This window comes from Choloepus didactylus, chromosome 24 (assembly GCF_015220235.1).
Source record: "Choloepus didactylus isolate mChoDid1 chromosome 24, mChoDid1.pri, whole genome shotgun sequence".
Classification (NCBI taxonomy): Eukaryota; Metazoa; Chordata; class Mammalia; order Pilosa; family Megalonychidae; genus Choloepus; species Choloepus didactylus.
Window position 1 is genome coordinate 25151909 of NC_051330.1, and position 13767 is coordinate 25165675.

General features: G+C 36.0%; 1 protein-coding gene across 1 annotated transcript in view; it reads right to left on the bottom strand.

Moving 5' to 3' along the window:
- The window catches only part of MTMR8 (myotubularin related protein 8), a 128128-nt gene extending 115780 nt beyond the window's left edge, over positions 1-12348 (bottom strand). The window contains exons 1-4 of the mRNA XM_037817828.1: positions 12230-12348; positions 8333-8495; positions 6923-7080; positions 4269-4397 (exon numbers count right to left, since the gene is read on the bottom strand). Of these exons, the coding sequence (XP_037673756.1) occupies positions 4269-4397; positions 6923-7080; positions 8333-8378 (333 nt within the window). The 5' untranslated portion in view covers positions 8379-8495; positions 12230-12348. The remainder of the gene's footprint in view (positions 1-4268; positions 4398-6922; positions 7081-8332; positions 8496-12229) is intronic.
- Between the last annotated feature and the right edge of the window lie 1419 nt (positions 12349-13767).

Sequence of the window (13767 nt, forward strand, 5' to 3'; positions counted from 1 at the left end):
AATCCTAAACCAAGTAGAAGAAAAGAAATAACAAGGATTAAAGCAGAAATAAATGACACAGAGAACAAAAACACAAGAGAGAATAAATAAAACCAAAAGTTGGTTCTTTGAGAAGATCAACAATATTGACAAGCCCTTAGCTAGACTGACAAAATCAAAAAGAGAGGAGACCCAAATAAAAAACAAACAAACAAAAAATGAGAGAGGGGACATTACTGCGGATCCCAAAGAAATTAAAAAAAAATCATAAGAGGATACTATGAACAGCTGTGTGCCAACAAAGAAAATAATGTAGAGGAAATGCACTATGTCTTGGAAACACATGAATAACCTAGACTGTCCAGAGAAGAAACAGAAAACCTCAACAAACACATCACAAGCAAAGAGGTCCAATCAGTCATCAAAAAGCTTCCCACAAATAAATGCCCAGGGCCAGATGGCTTCACAGGGGAATTCTACCAAACTTTCCAAAAAGAACTGACACCAATCTTACTTAAACTCTTTCAAAAAACTGAAAAAAATGGAACACTACATAACTCATTTAATGACGCTAACATCATTCTAATACCAAAACCAGGTAAAGATGCTACAAGAAAGGAAAACTACAGGCCAATCTTCCTCATGAATATAGAAGCAAAAATTCTCAACAAAATACCTGCAAATCAAATCCAAAGACGCATTAAAAAAATCATACACCATGACCAAGTGGGATTCATTCCAGGCATGCAAGGATGGTTCATCATAAGAAAATCAATGTAATACAACAAATTAACAAATCAAAAGGGAAAAATCAAATGATAATCTCAATAGATGCTGAAAAGGCATTTGACAAAATCCAGCATCCTTTTTTGATAAAAACATTTCAAAAGGTAGGGATTGCAGGAAACTTCCTCAATATGATGACGGAAATATATAAAAACCCACAGCCAGCATAGTACTCAATGGAGAGATATTGAAAGCTTTCCCTCTAAGATCAGGAATGAGACAAGGATGCCCGCTGTCACCACTGTTATTCAACATCATGCTAGAAGTGCTAGCCAGAGCAATCTGGCAAGAGAAAGAAATAAAGGCATCCAAACTGGAAAGGAAGAAGTAAAACTGTCATTATTTGCAATCTGGAAAACCCTGAGAAATCGATGACACAGATACTTGGGCTAATAAACAAATTTAGCAAAGTAGCAGGATACAAGATTAAGATGCACATAAGTCAGTAATGTTCCTATACACTAGAAATGATCTAACTGAAGAGACACTCAAGAAAAAGATTTCAAATTCAATAGCAACTACAAAAATCAAGTACCTAGGAATAAACTTAACCAAGGATGTAAATGACCTATACATAGAAAATTATATAACTTTACTAAAAGAAATAGAAGGGGACCTAAAAAGATGGAAAAATATTCTGTTCATGGATAGGAAGGCTAAATGTCATTAAGATGTCAATTCTACCCAAACTCATCTACAGATTCAATGCAATCCCAATCAAAATTCCAACAACCTACTTTTCAGACTTGGAAAAGCTATTTATCAAATTTATTTGGAAGGAAAAGATGCACCAAATTGCTAAAAACATTCTAAAAAAAGAAAAATGAAGCAGGAAAACTTATACTTACTGACTTTGAAGCTTATTATAAAGCCACAGTAGTCAAAACAGCATGGTACTGGCACAAAGACAGGCATATTGATCAATGGAATCGAATTGAGAATTCAGAAATAGACCCCCATATCTACTGTCAACTGATCTTTGATAAGGTCCCCAAAACCACTGAACTGGGACATAACAGTCTCTTCAACAAATGGGGCTGGGAGACCTGGATATCCATATCCAAAAGAATGAAACAGGACTCCTACCTCACACCCTACACAAAAATTGACTCAAGGTGGATTAAAGACCTCAATGTAAGAGACAGCACCATAAAACTCCTAGAAGATAATGTAGGGAAACATCTTCCAGACCTTGTATTAGGAGGTCACTTCTTAGAACCTACACCTAAAGCACAAGCAATGAAAAAAAAAAAAAAATAGATAAATGGGAACTCCTCAGAGTTAAAAGCTTCTGTACCTCAAAGGAAATTGTCAAAAAAGTGAAGAAGCAGCCAACTCAATGGGAAAAAATATTTGGAAACCATGTATTTGACAAAAGACTTATATCTTGTATATATAAAGAAATCCTACAACTCAACAACAATAGCACAGACAGCCCAATTATAAAATGGGCAAAAGATATGAAAAGACATTTCACTGAAGAGGAAATACAAATGGCTAAAAATCACATGAAAAAATGTTCATCTTCACTAGCTACTAGGGAGATGCAAATTAAGACCACAATGAGATATCATCTCACACCAATTAGAATGGCTGCCACTAAACAAACAGGAAACTACAAATGCTGGAGAGGATGTGGAGAAATTGGAACTCTTATTCATTGTTGGTGGGACTGTATAATGTACAGCCATTCTGGAAGACTGTCTAGAAAACTAGATATCGAGTTACCCTTCAATCCAGCAATTTCACTTCTCAGTATATACCCAGAAGATCTGAAAGCAGTGACACAAACAGATATTTGTACACTGATGTTCACAGCGGCATTATTCACAATTGCCAAGAATGGAAACAATCCAAATGTCCTTCAGCAGATGAGTGGATAAACAAAATGTGGTATACACACACCATGGAATACTACACAGTAGTAAGAAGGAACGAGGTTGTGAAACATATGACAGCATGGATGAATCTTGAAGACATAATGCTGTGTGAAATAAGCCAGACACAAAAAGAGAGATATTGTATGTTACCACTAATGTGAACTCTGAAAAATGTAAAATAAATATTTTATATTGTAGAATGTAGGGGACCTAGAGATAGACAGCAACTAGTGAAGGGGAAACGATAATCTAATAAGAATAGATAAGCTATTGAGGGTAATCTCAATGATATGGGAATGCTCAGGAATGATTATGGTTTGCAAACTTTCTTGGGCATATTAGGATCATGTTGGAAGCAATGTAGTTATTTCAGGTTATTTATTTTTCTTATTCCTTCGTTTTGTTAGGGTTTGTTAATTTTCTTCGGGTATGGTAGGGACATGTTGGAAGCAATACAGTTATTTTAGGTTATTTGTTTTTCTTATTCCTTTGGTTTGTTTTGTTTGAATTTTTTTTTAATTTTTTGATAACGTAAAAAAAGCTATTGCATTAAAAATACTTTAATGTAGTTATTTTAGGTTATTTGGTTTTTCTTATGCCTTTGATTATGCTTTATTAATTTTCTTGGGGTACGGTTGGAACATGTTGGAAGCAAAGTAGTTATTTTAGGTTATTTGTTTTTCTTAATCCATTGCTTTGTTTTGTTTGAAATGTGTTTTTTGTTGTTTGTTTGTTTCTAGTTTTTTGACAAAATTAAAACATTTAATAAAATTTAAAAAAAGAGGAAGGGGTAACAACAGACAAGATAGGATTAAACAAAGCATTACAATACTGAATCTTTATATATATATACATACTAGGGTATTAGAATAGCTAGAAGGAAATAACTGAAATGGTGGAACTGTTAACTGTTACCCACAACAGTCTTTGAAATTTGCTCTATAGCTACTTGTTAAATTGTACTTTGAAAGTTAACACCTTTTTGTATATATCTTATATTTCACAATTAGGAAATAACTGAAACTGTGGAACTGTAACCCATAACATTCTTTGAAATTACCTATATAACTACTTGTTAAATCATACTTTCAAAGTTACCACCTTTCTGAATATATATTATATATCACAATAAGGAAATAACTCAAATTGTGGAACTGTAACCCCAAATTCTTTGAAATTTGCTAACTACTTGTTAAATCATGCTTTGAAAGTTATCACTGTTCTGTATATATTTAAATTTCACAATAAAAATGTATTAAAAATAAATAAATAAAATGGGAAGTTTTAGGTTGTTAAAAAAAAAAAAAAGAAAGAAAAGCAATGAGCAAGAATCAAGGGCATCTGTGTTCTAGGGAGAGGCTACAGTCTCCAAACCCCCTCTCATACAACTACCTCCATTTCATTCCAAAAGTGCCCAAGTTGCAACCCACAGATAAAAAGGATGCAAATGAACACACTAAAAATGCTACTTAACATCTGTACAGCATTTTACAATTTACAAAGTACACACATGTATTTTTTTTCCCTTCAGAGAGGTTAACTAGTAAGTGGCAGTGGTGGGGCTTAAACCCAGGTCTTCTACAGCCAAGTTTACTTCTCATGAGACTAGACTGCTCAACTCACATTGTTCTCTTTGTAGAGGTAGGAGAGCACAGGGACATGTTCTTTACTTCTGAACTTTGAACTTCCAACCACTGTTCCCAAGGTAACAGATTTAGGAACCACTATTTCAGGAGGATATGTACAGCATATCTAAAAGAAGATAAACTCAATTTGTTTTTACATTTTTCACTTGCTATCAACAGGTTGGAATAACAATCATTCAAGCATTAGTTATCTGATATTTATCATCCAGAATCATTCATTCTTCAGAAACGGAACAAAAATATCCTTGGTATAAAAGCTTTCCCAAGCATGCTAGGATTTTCTAGAAAGGAAGGTAATGAGACATGCAAGAACAAAATATACCTTTAGAATAACTAAAATTATAGGCAGAAATGCACATGCATATACAACCTTGCCCTGAAATTCCTACATTTGCCTATCAGAGCAAACAATGTATATTGTAATCAAATAAATTAAATAAGACTCAAATGGAAATCAGGCAGGTGGAGAAGGAGGAAATATGATTCCTTCCTAAACTGTATACTGGATTCCTAGTATGCATATCTTTCTTTAGCCTCTTTAAAACACTAATGGTAGAGGTCGTGGTAGAGGGGTTGATATTTTACATGTGACTTACTCTATAAAAAGACTGAAACATTTTCTCAAATTTATCAGCTTCTAGTGGTTACCAAAATACTTCTCTCCAAAAGGAGAACAACAAAACATTTTAACAGCACAATCATGAAACTGAAAAATTAACTCTACATCCCCAAACATTTGGCAATAGATCAATAAACAAATAAATAAATGAACAGGCAAAAGTTCATGGTATATCAGATCAAGAATGCTCCATGTAACCCATTAAAGTTAATGTCCCCATAATGCAGACCAGTTGAAAGAAAAAAGTTCTCTACCCATCCTCCTTATGTGGACTTCGACTTTGGAGAAGCAGGTTTTACAAAGAGAGATAATGGAGCTCCTCTTTCAGCTCAGAAGGCCACATTCATCCAAGGATCAAATATAGATATTTCAGGCCTCATTCAGGGGACTTGGACACATATTTGAACTAGAGAGTATTCAGCCCATCTCTATTAAGACATAATCCTAACAAGCTATGTCACAAAATGGCCCTGCTAAGTGACATCTCATGAATCCTCATACCTAGTATACATATCTACTATATATTCAAAGCTGTGTTTCCAGAAAGCCATTGCAATTACTGTTTTACTATGATAGTAAAAAGCTGGAAATAACCTAAAGGTCCAACAATTTGGGGATCACACTTAAATACCCTGTGCAGAAAAGAATTAACATAGCAGGCCTAACTGATATACTTTAAAAGGCCTTGCAAGGTTGGCCATTGGTTAGCATCTGGGAATTTGGATTTCAGGAGGGTTACTACCATTCCCTAATTGATGAGTGGCTCACTGTGCCTAAATTATCCGTATAAACAATGTGGTTTGTACTAAACATCTGCTTTCCTTCTGGGAGTCTGGAATTTTGCAGGCGCCTATGTGACCAGCCCCCAGTGAAAGCTCTGGGCTCTGATAAGCTTCTCTGGTAGACATTTCACACATTTTGTCAAAATTCAGTGCTGGAGGAATTGAACAGTGCAGCTCCACTGGAAGAGAACTCTGGAAGCTTGAGCCTAGTTTCTTCTGGGAATTTGTCTCATGAGCCTTTTCCCTTTGCTGATTTTTGTATTGTATCCACTTGCTGTAATAAATCATAGCCAAGAGTTCAACCATATTCTGCATCTCGTGAGTCCTCCTAGTGAATCACTGAATCTGGGAATGGTCTTAGGGACCTCCAACATACTCCCAAACCTCTATATTCAGTCCAGACCTTTTTGTGGAAATCTAGACCTAAATTTCCGACTAGCTAGCTGCTTAATGTCTTCTTCTGCACCCCAAACTCAGGTCTAAATCTGAAGATACTATCTGTCTTTTTGTGCTCCTTATCTTGGCTAATGTAATCACTACCTACATGGTCACCTAAGCCAGAAACCAAGACACCTGCAATGCATACCAAACTTCTTCCTCTTTCCCCCAGTCACATTGAATCTGCCACCAGGTTATTGCAATTATACCACCTAAATACCTTTTAAATCCATCCCCTTCTCCACCTCAATCATTGCCCTAGGTCAGGTTTTCATCAGTTCTCACAGCACTCTCCTGCATTCTTAGCTCTAGCAAAGCAATTTTCCACACTGATACCAAAGTTATCTCTAAAATACAAATATAGTCATGTTCCTTTCCATCTTAAAATATTCTAGTGGCTCCCGACTGCCTTCAGGATAATGTTCAATTCCTTAATTTGGCCATGAAGCCCTTCATGATCTGGTTTCACTTCCTTCTTCCCCCTGTATAAAGGCTAGATTTCCTTCTCTAGGCTATTCCCCAAATCAACAGCCTGTTTCTGGTTTCCTAGTCTGAATTTCATATCCCTCATTTATGCTCCCATAGCACCCTATGTTTTAGATCATGAGCTCTCTGACCCAGTGCCTTGAGCACAGTAGGCACTCAATAAATGTAAGAATGAATCTTGAATGAAAAGGAGAGATTGTGCGCATTTTTTCTTCTTATTCAAAACCTTTTTTGCTGTTATTCTGCTGTTTTAATTAAACAATATCCCATAGCACCAAAAGGATAACAACAATGACAAAAAATTACCTCATAATTTCTGTTGGCATCTGTTATGGTCCAGTACCTATTAGGTATTCCCATACGGCCAAAGTCTGATACTGGGTCAATCAGTTTCCATCCATTTTCCCTCATCTCTTTGGAAGATTTGGGATTATAAGAAAAAGCATAAAGATCTTCAGGTAATGCTGGAGAAGAGAGACAGGCATGAAAACAGATTCATGATGAATAAACTTAGATATCACCAAAGAAATACTTGTCAAAGAGCCTCAGAAAAGGACTTTATTTTGCATACAGGTTTGCCTTTATGTAAGGAACAAGAATTAGAATATTGTTTCAGTTCTTCTTTTAAATATGTTTTGTTTTTTCTGACACCAACACAAAGCAGGAACTTTCTACCTGGCTTCCTATGAAAGAGAGTGCTGGATAAAGGACTGAACTGGGGCTTCATGGTTTCACATACTACAAAAGTGGCCCTTATAAAATGTTAAAATTTTATCTAAGCCTCAATGTCCTAATTGCACCACTTGTTGTAATGTGTTACACAATATTAACAGTGTTTCTTGCATTCTATTTGTCAGGCCAATAGCAGCTTCTGGCTGATGCATGGCCATTTTTTTTCTCTTCCTATCAACGCTGCTTTCTCCCTCCACAAGATGCAACATGCAATCAATAACTCATTTGGCCAATTTATGTAGCAACAACTTTTCCAGAGATGGATAGGGCCTCTGAGAGCCTTATAAAGTGCTGGGCTGGTTGATATAGGCAACCTCTGACAATAAAATACCAGCAAACACTGAGGAATTATCCCAGTGAACAGGGGCAATAAAAAAGGAGGGAAAATATAAGAACATGGGAATTCCACCAACTAAAATCAAAGGAAACTGATCACCTAAATGGGTTAGTTGCTAGGGATGGGAGCTGGGAAATGAAAGGTAAAGTCAGAAGAAAAAAGAGACAATTGCATTACTGAGGAACTCTGATAAACTGCCCTAGTCTTAATGGAACTGAAGGTAGGGGTGGGAACAGTGGATCAAACATGAAAACTTGCAGGACAACAGGAAATAATTTTTGCTCCAAAGCAGTCTTCCTTTTTGAACTGAAGAAAACGTTACAAGTTGACCCTTAAAAGCAAGAAAGGGAACGCGAGAAAGAAGGAAACATCTATTAAACATCTACTATGTACCAAGTGCATAGGAAAATGCATGAACACATTTAAGCCTCATAACAGCCTTGAGGAGCTTTTATTATCCCCACTTTTACAGATGAGGAAGCTGAGTTCAGAGGTTATACAACTTGCCCAAATATTGTGGAGCAAGTAATTGGCAGAGCCCAGATACAAACCCTGCTCTAACACCACAGCACATGATCTTTTCATTATGCCATTCTGTAAAAAAGAAACATTAAAATGGTTTTAGATAAAAATATTATCATAGCTACCTGGCTGAGAAAGCTTGAGCAGCGAAATATAAACCTCATGGCACATGACGTCAGAGTCTAAAACAAAGTGGGCAACCCGGAAATTCTTGCAGTGGAGGATCAGGGGACAGCCCAGGTTTGTGATGGGCAACTTCTCCACAGTGGAGATATGATGGAGTGCAATCTGCAAAATAGAAAAGAGCCAAAATAAACATACAGGCATGCACTAGCTCTATTACTGTTAGTGTGCCCAAATCTCAGTAATAGTTAACAACATGCCCAGAGATATGATCACACCTAAAACCCACAACCATCCTTTTTAAGACCCAACTGGATTTCTCTCAAACAGAAATAAAGCATAATAGTGGTAAAGCAATGAGAAGTAAATTGCAGTTTTAAAGAACTTCTCTTTCAAAAGGGGTACAGAGTTAACAGGTTTGTGGGACAATTTTGGCTCAGAGTAGATGACTATGCTATGGTGGAGTTTACAGTCATAGTAGAACAACTGTCACAGAGGAAAAGAGAACAGCTTTTTGTTCTACCAAATTACTAATTAAAACAATGATTAATAATTGGTACTGTGCTTTATTACTCACAAAACAGCCCATCACTATTAACTTACTTAGTCCCTGTAACAGCCCTTTGAGGTATTATAATCCCATTTTAGGAATGAAGATACCAAATCTCTGAGAAGAGAATTCCTCATCAGAGGTCACAAAGCCAGGAAGTGACACAAACAGGATTTGAACCATAGGAGTCTAACTCAAAGTCCAATATTCTTTCTCTAGGGATTCTAGAATCAATTATGATTTAACTAGAAGCATTGAGGGGGGGTGATACCCACATTTTAGGCTAGTGACAGTAAAGAAAAGAATGAGGGATAACTAAATCTTTAGTCTCATCACTCCTTCCAATGATGATTCCAGAAAAAAAGGTATGCATGGAAAATAAATTGGTAAAAGAAAATGTCCAAATAATAGAACTCTCTCTTTATAGACTCAAAAATCATGGAAAAATGGTTTTACAATTTAGTCTTTGATGTTTTCTTCCTATGTCTCTCTGATGCTTCCTACACTAGAGCGTAGATATGCTCTTTTCATTCTCTGGATACCCCATCCTGTGACTGGAATGGCCTTCTAACCAACTTTGTCTTTTCTCCTTCTCCATCCCACTCACCCCATACCCCCCAGACCCTAATTTATTTGGAAAAGTCATCTATCCCATGAAATATTTCAGTCATATATACCACCTAAGAATGGGACAAGTGTTCCTCACATATTCCTAGGAGGAATTTTCTACCTTAATTGTTTTGTCAAACTTGATTACTACCATGGCAGATTTGGAGGGTCACAAAAACTACTGATAATGTAACAGGAATAAATATATCAAATTTCAAGAAAATCGAAGCTCTGTAGGTCAGTATGGGAGATTTGTGTTTGGGTGGTAAAACATTGAGGGCAGGCAAACATTTGTGAGCAGGAGCTTGTGTATGTTTGAGAGGAGGGGGAAAAATGAGACAAACTAAGGCTGGGAAAAACTTCATCAACAATACTAATTGGTTAAATAAGACTCCTTTGACATGCAGAAATAAGTAATCTCAGTTGTTTATTCAGTATCCAGTCCCCTAGGTTTGAAATAATACCCAGTATGAACAAAACTGGGAACATGTGTGTTATCTAAAAAGCAGGTAGACTATATGGTCAGTTTAATTAAACAACATAATTACATGGATCCTAGAATAGGAAATGAGGTCCTGTTACTCTGTACAGGTTAATGTAATATCCCGTTACATCCCGAAGTATTTTGGGCAGAAAATAAAATAGTACTTGCAAAGTCTCCTTGAGGGACTGAGGAAAAATGTGGAAATATTAAACTTCCCCACATTAATTCTCTCAAGCATTAGAGAATTTAATAAGCCAAGCTCACGACCTTGGGGCTTGCCCTTATGAAACTTATTCTTGCAAAGGAGAAGCTAAGCCTACTTATAATTATGCCTGAGTCACTCCCAGAGAACCTCTTTTGTTCCTCAGATGTGGCCTCTCTCTCTAACCCAACTCTGGAGATAAACTCACTACTCTCCCCCCTACATGGGACATGACTCGCAGGGATGAGCCTGGCCCTGGCATTGTGGAATTGAGAATGCCTTCTTGACCAAAAGGGGGAAAAGAAATGAAACAAAATAAAATTTCAGTGGCTAAGAGATTTCAAATAGAGTCAAGAGGTCATTCTGGAGGTTATTCTTATGCAGTATATATTTTTTTTTAGTTTCTGATGTATTAGAATAGCTAGAAGGAAATACCTGAAACTGTTGAATTGTAATCAGTAGCCTTGATCCTTGATGATGACTGTATAACTATATAGCTCTTATCGTATGACCATGTGATTGTGAAAACCTTGTGACTAACACTCCCTTTATCCAGTGTATGGGTAGATGAGTAATAAAATAAAGACAACAAAAATAATAGGGGGTGGGGTATAAGGGGTATGGGATGTCTTGGGTGTTCTTTTTTATTCTTATTTTTTTGGAGTAATGAAAATGTTCTAAAGTTGACTGTGGTGCTGAATGCACAACTATATGATGATACTGTGAGCCATCGATAGTATAAGTTGGATGGACTATATGGTGTGTGAATATATCTCAATAAGATTGCATTAAAACAGCAGGTAGAATGGAGATAAGTTCATGGCACAGTACCAAAGAACTGACTCCTAAACTGTCAGAAGGAGAAAAGTCCTTACTAGTTATGTAGTCTAACTACTTCATTTTACAGATAAGGAAACTGAAGCCCAGAGAGGGAGAGTCACTTGCCCAAGGTCACATAGCCAGTTAGCAGCAGGCTGTCTGGCTAGAACATGGTGCTCCTGATTACTCTTCTGGAATTTCTTTCATCATACCAAAGGAAGCAAGACACAATCCTGTATGGGGAAAGCTCATGGTATTTTAAAAAGGAAGTATTAAAATATCTACATAGGTATATTAATTCAATACAATTTATTTAACATGCATATAATGGCATTAACCATGTGCCAGGTACTCTTTCGAACACTTACAAACATTAGCCTTTTAATTCTTATATCAAGGGATCCCTATTTTACAGATGAGGGAAGTGAGACACAGAGAGGTTAAATAAGTCTCCGGGGTTACAAAAAGAGTAAACATTGAAGCTGGTATTTGAAACTGAGAAGACTGGCCTATAATCCTAATCACTTTCTATGCCATATACAGGAAACATGCTGTACTTATTATAAATAGTCTAAGCATAAATCTGGTTAACGACTAAGTTAAGATTTAAATGTTGCTACTTTAGGGTGGGGAAGACGTTAGTAATATTAGGGGTGCTAAAGGAATTAGAAAACATTGTTTAAGGGTATAACAAGAAACACAGACACACATATACCACTTGGGTGAAACCCTATGTTAGTATAGAAAGGTGGCCTAAATCAGTGCTACCCAATGTGTGGTCAATGGGTCCTCAGCATCAGCATCACCTGAGAGCTTTTTAGAAATTCAGAATCTTTGTCTGAGAATCTGCGTTTCTAACAAGCTCCTGGGGGATATAGATAACTGCTGGTTCTTGGACCATATTTGATGGGTAGCAAGGCTTTAGATTATTTCAGAATGCTTACCAACTAATGAGGCTCAGAAAATCTTCAGAGACTATTCCATTTAAAAATATCAAGATCAGTCCCAGGAACATACCTGTGTACTCTAAAATGACTAAAATGATTATAGCCAATAATTTGAGGTTTTAAGAGTCATGATTCAGTGTATAAAAAGATTCCTAGAATAGACTCTTTGAAGAAAAGGTTTTATAGCAATTTTACTAATAATAATACTATGAAATTTCAAGAAACCACCATACTGGAAAGCATGTACACACAACTCTTTTAGACCTTTGTTTCTTCTCATGAACATACCCATGTTTCTTTCCGGGCTGCACCAGAATCTTCCACATAGATCAGGTGGGTTGCAGTAAGATATAGAATCCCATTAGCTGGTTTCTTACCCACATAACGATCCAGTAATTTGACATTTTCTACCTGTTATTTGGGAGGAGGGAGAAATACTGATTACAATATCAACTCACCATCAGTGATTAAAGTGGGAACATTCAATGCAAGATAAATGCTGTTAATTTGCAACAAAGCTTCCTCTGAGGCTTTCCAGTTTCCTTCCAAGATGTCAAACTAGTATGAGCTGGTGTTTTCTTTTCCTAAATTAGCCCTGGAGAGACTATAAAAGTGAGAAGGAAACATGGATTCTAATAAGGATTAGAATTCTAGACAATGTTAACATGATGGGATAGGTGAGGGCAGAAGAATAATAAGGTATAAGAGCCTGCTAAGATATTTATCTTGCTGGAGAGAAGGCATGGTTATTGTTATGTGTAAAAAAAAAAAAAGAGGTGAATAAAAAGAGGATGGATCTTAGGTTAAAGGATGAGCATCACAAAAACAAAACTGGAATGTATAACTTTCCAAGAAGGGGAGAAAATCTGATTTATCCAAAAAGAGAGTTTTCATAAATGGAAAGTATGAAAGGAAATGCTCTAAGTCCCAAAATGAGAGTGTTAAGAATAAATGTATACATGATTTAAACTTACCAATATAAAGATAGACTCACAGCCAAAACAATCTTGAAAAAGAAGAACAAAGTAAGAAGACTCACAGGTCCCAATTTCAAAACACATTGCAAAGCCACAGAAATCAAAACAGTATTGTGCTCATGTAAATACAGGCAAATAGACAAATGGAATAGAACTGAAAGGCCAGAAATGAAACCACACTTGTATGGCCAACTGATTTTGACAAGGGTGCCAAGTATATTAAATGAGAAAGAAAGGTCTCTTCAACAAATGGTGTGTGTGGATGTCCATATGAAAAAGAATGAAGTTACACCCCTACCTCACACCATATACAAAAATTAATTAAAAATGGACCAAAGACCTAAACAAAAAGTAAAATCATAACTCTCAGAAGAAAAGATGGGGGAAAACTTCATGGATTGCGTTTGGCAATGATTTATTAGATATGACATGAAAAGCATGAGCAACAAAAGAAAAAATAGATAAACTGGACTTCATCAAAATTAAAAACTTTTGTACATCAAATGACATTACCAAAAAAATGAAAAGAACCTACAGAATGGAGAAAATAGTTGCAAACCATATATGTGAAAAAGGGTTTAATATAAAAATATAAAGAACTCCTACTACTAATGCAGGTTGTTAATGATAGGGTAGTACATGGGAATTCTGTATTTAATGCATGATTTTTTTGTAAACTGACAACTTCTCTAATAAAAAAATATGCAACTTAAAATATCCTATTTTAACATTTTCAAGTATATAATTCAGTGATATTAATTACATTCAAATGTTGTGCTACCCTCATAATTATCCATTACCAAAATTTTTCATCACCCCAAACAGAAACTCTGGACCCATTAAGCATTA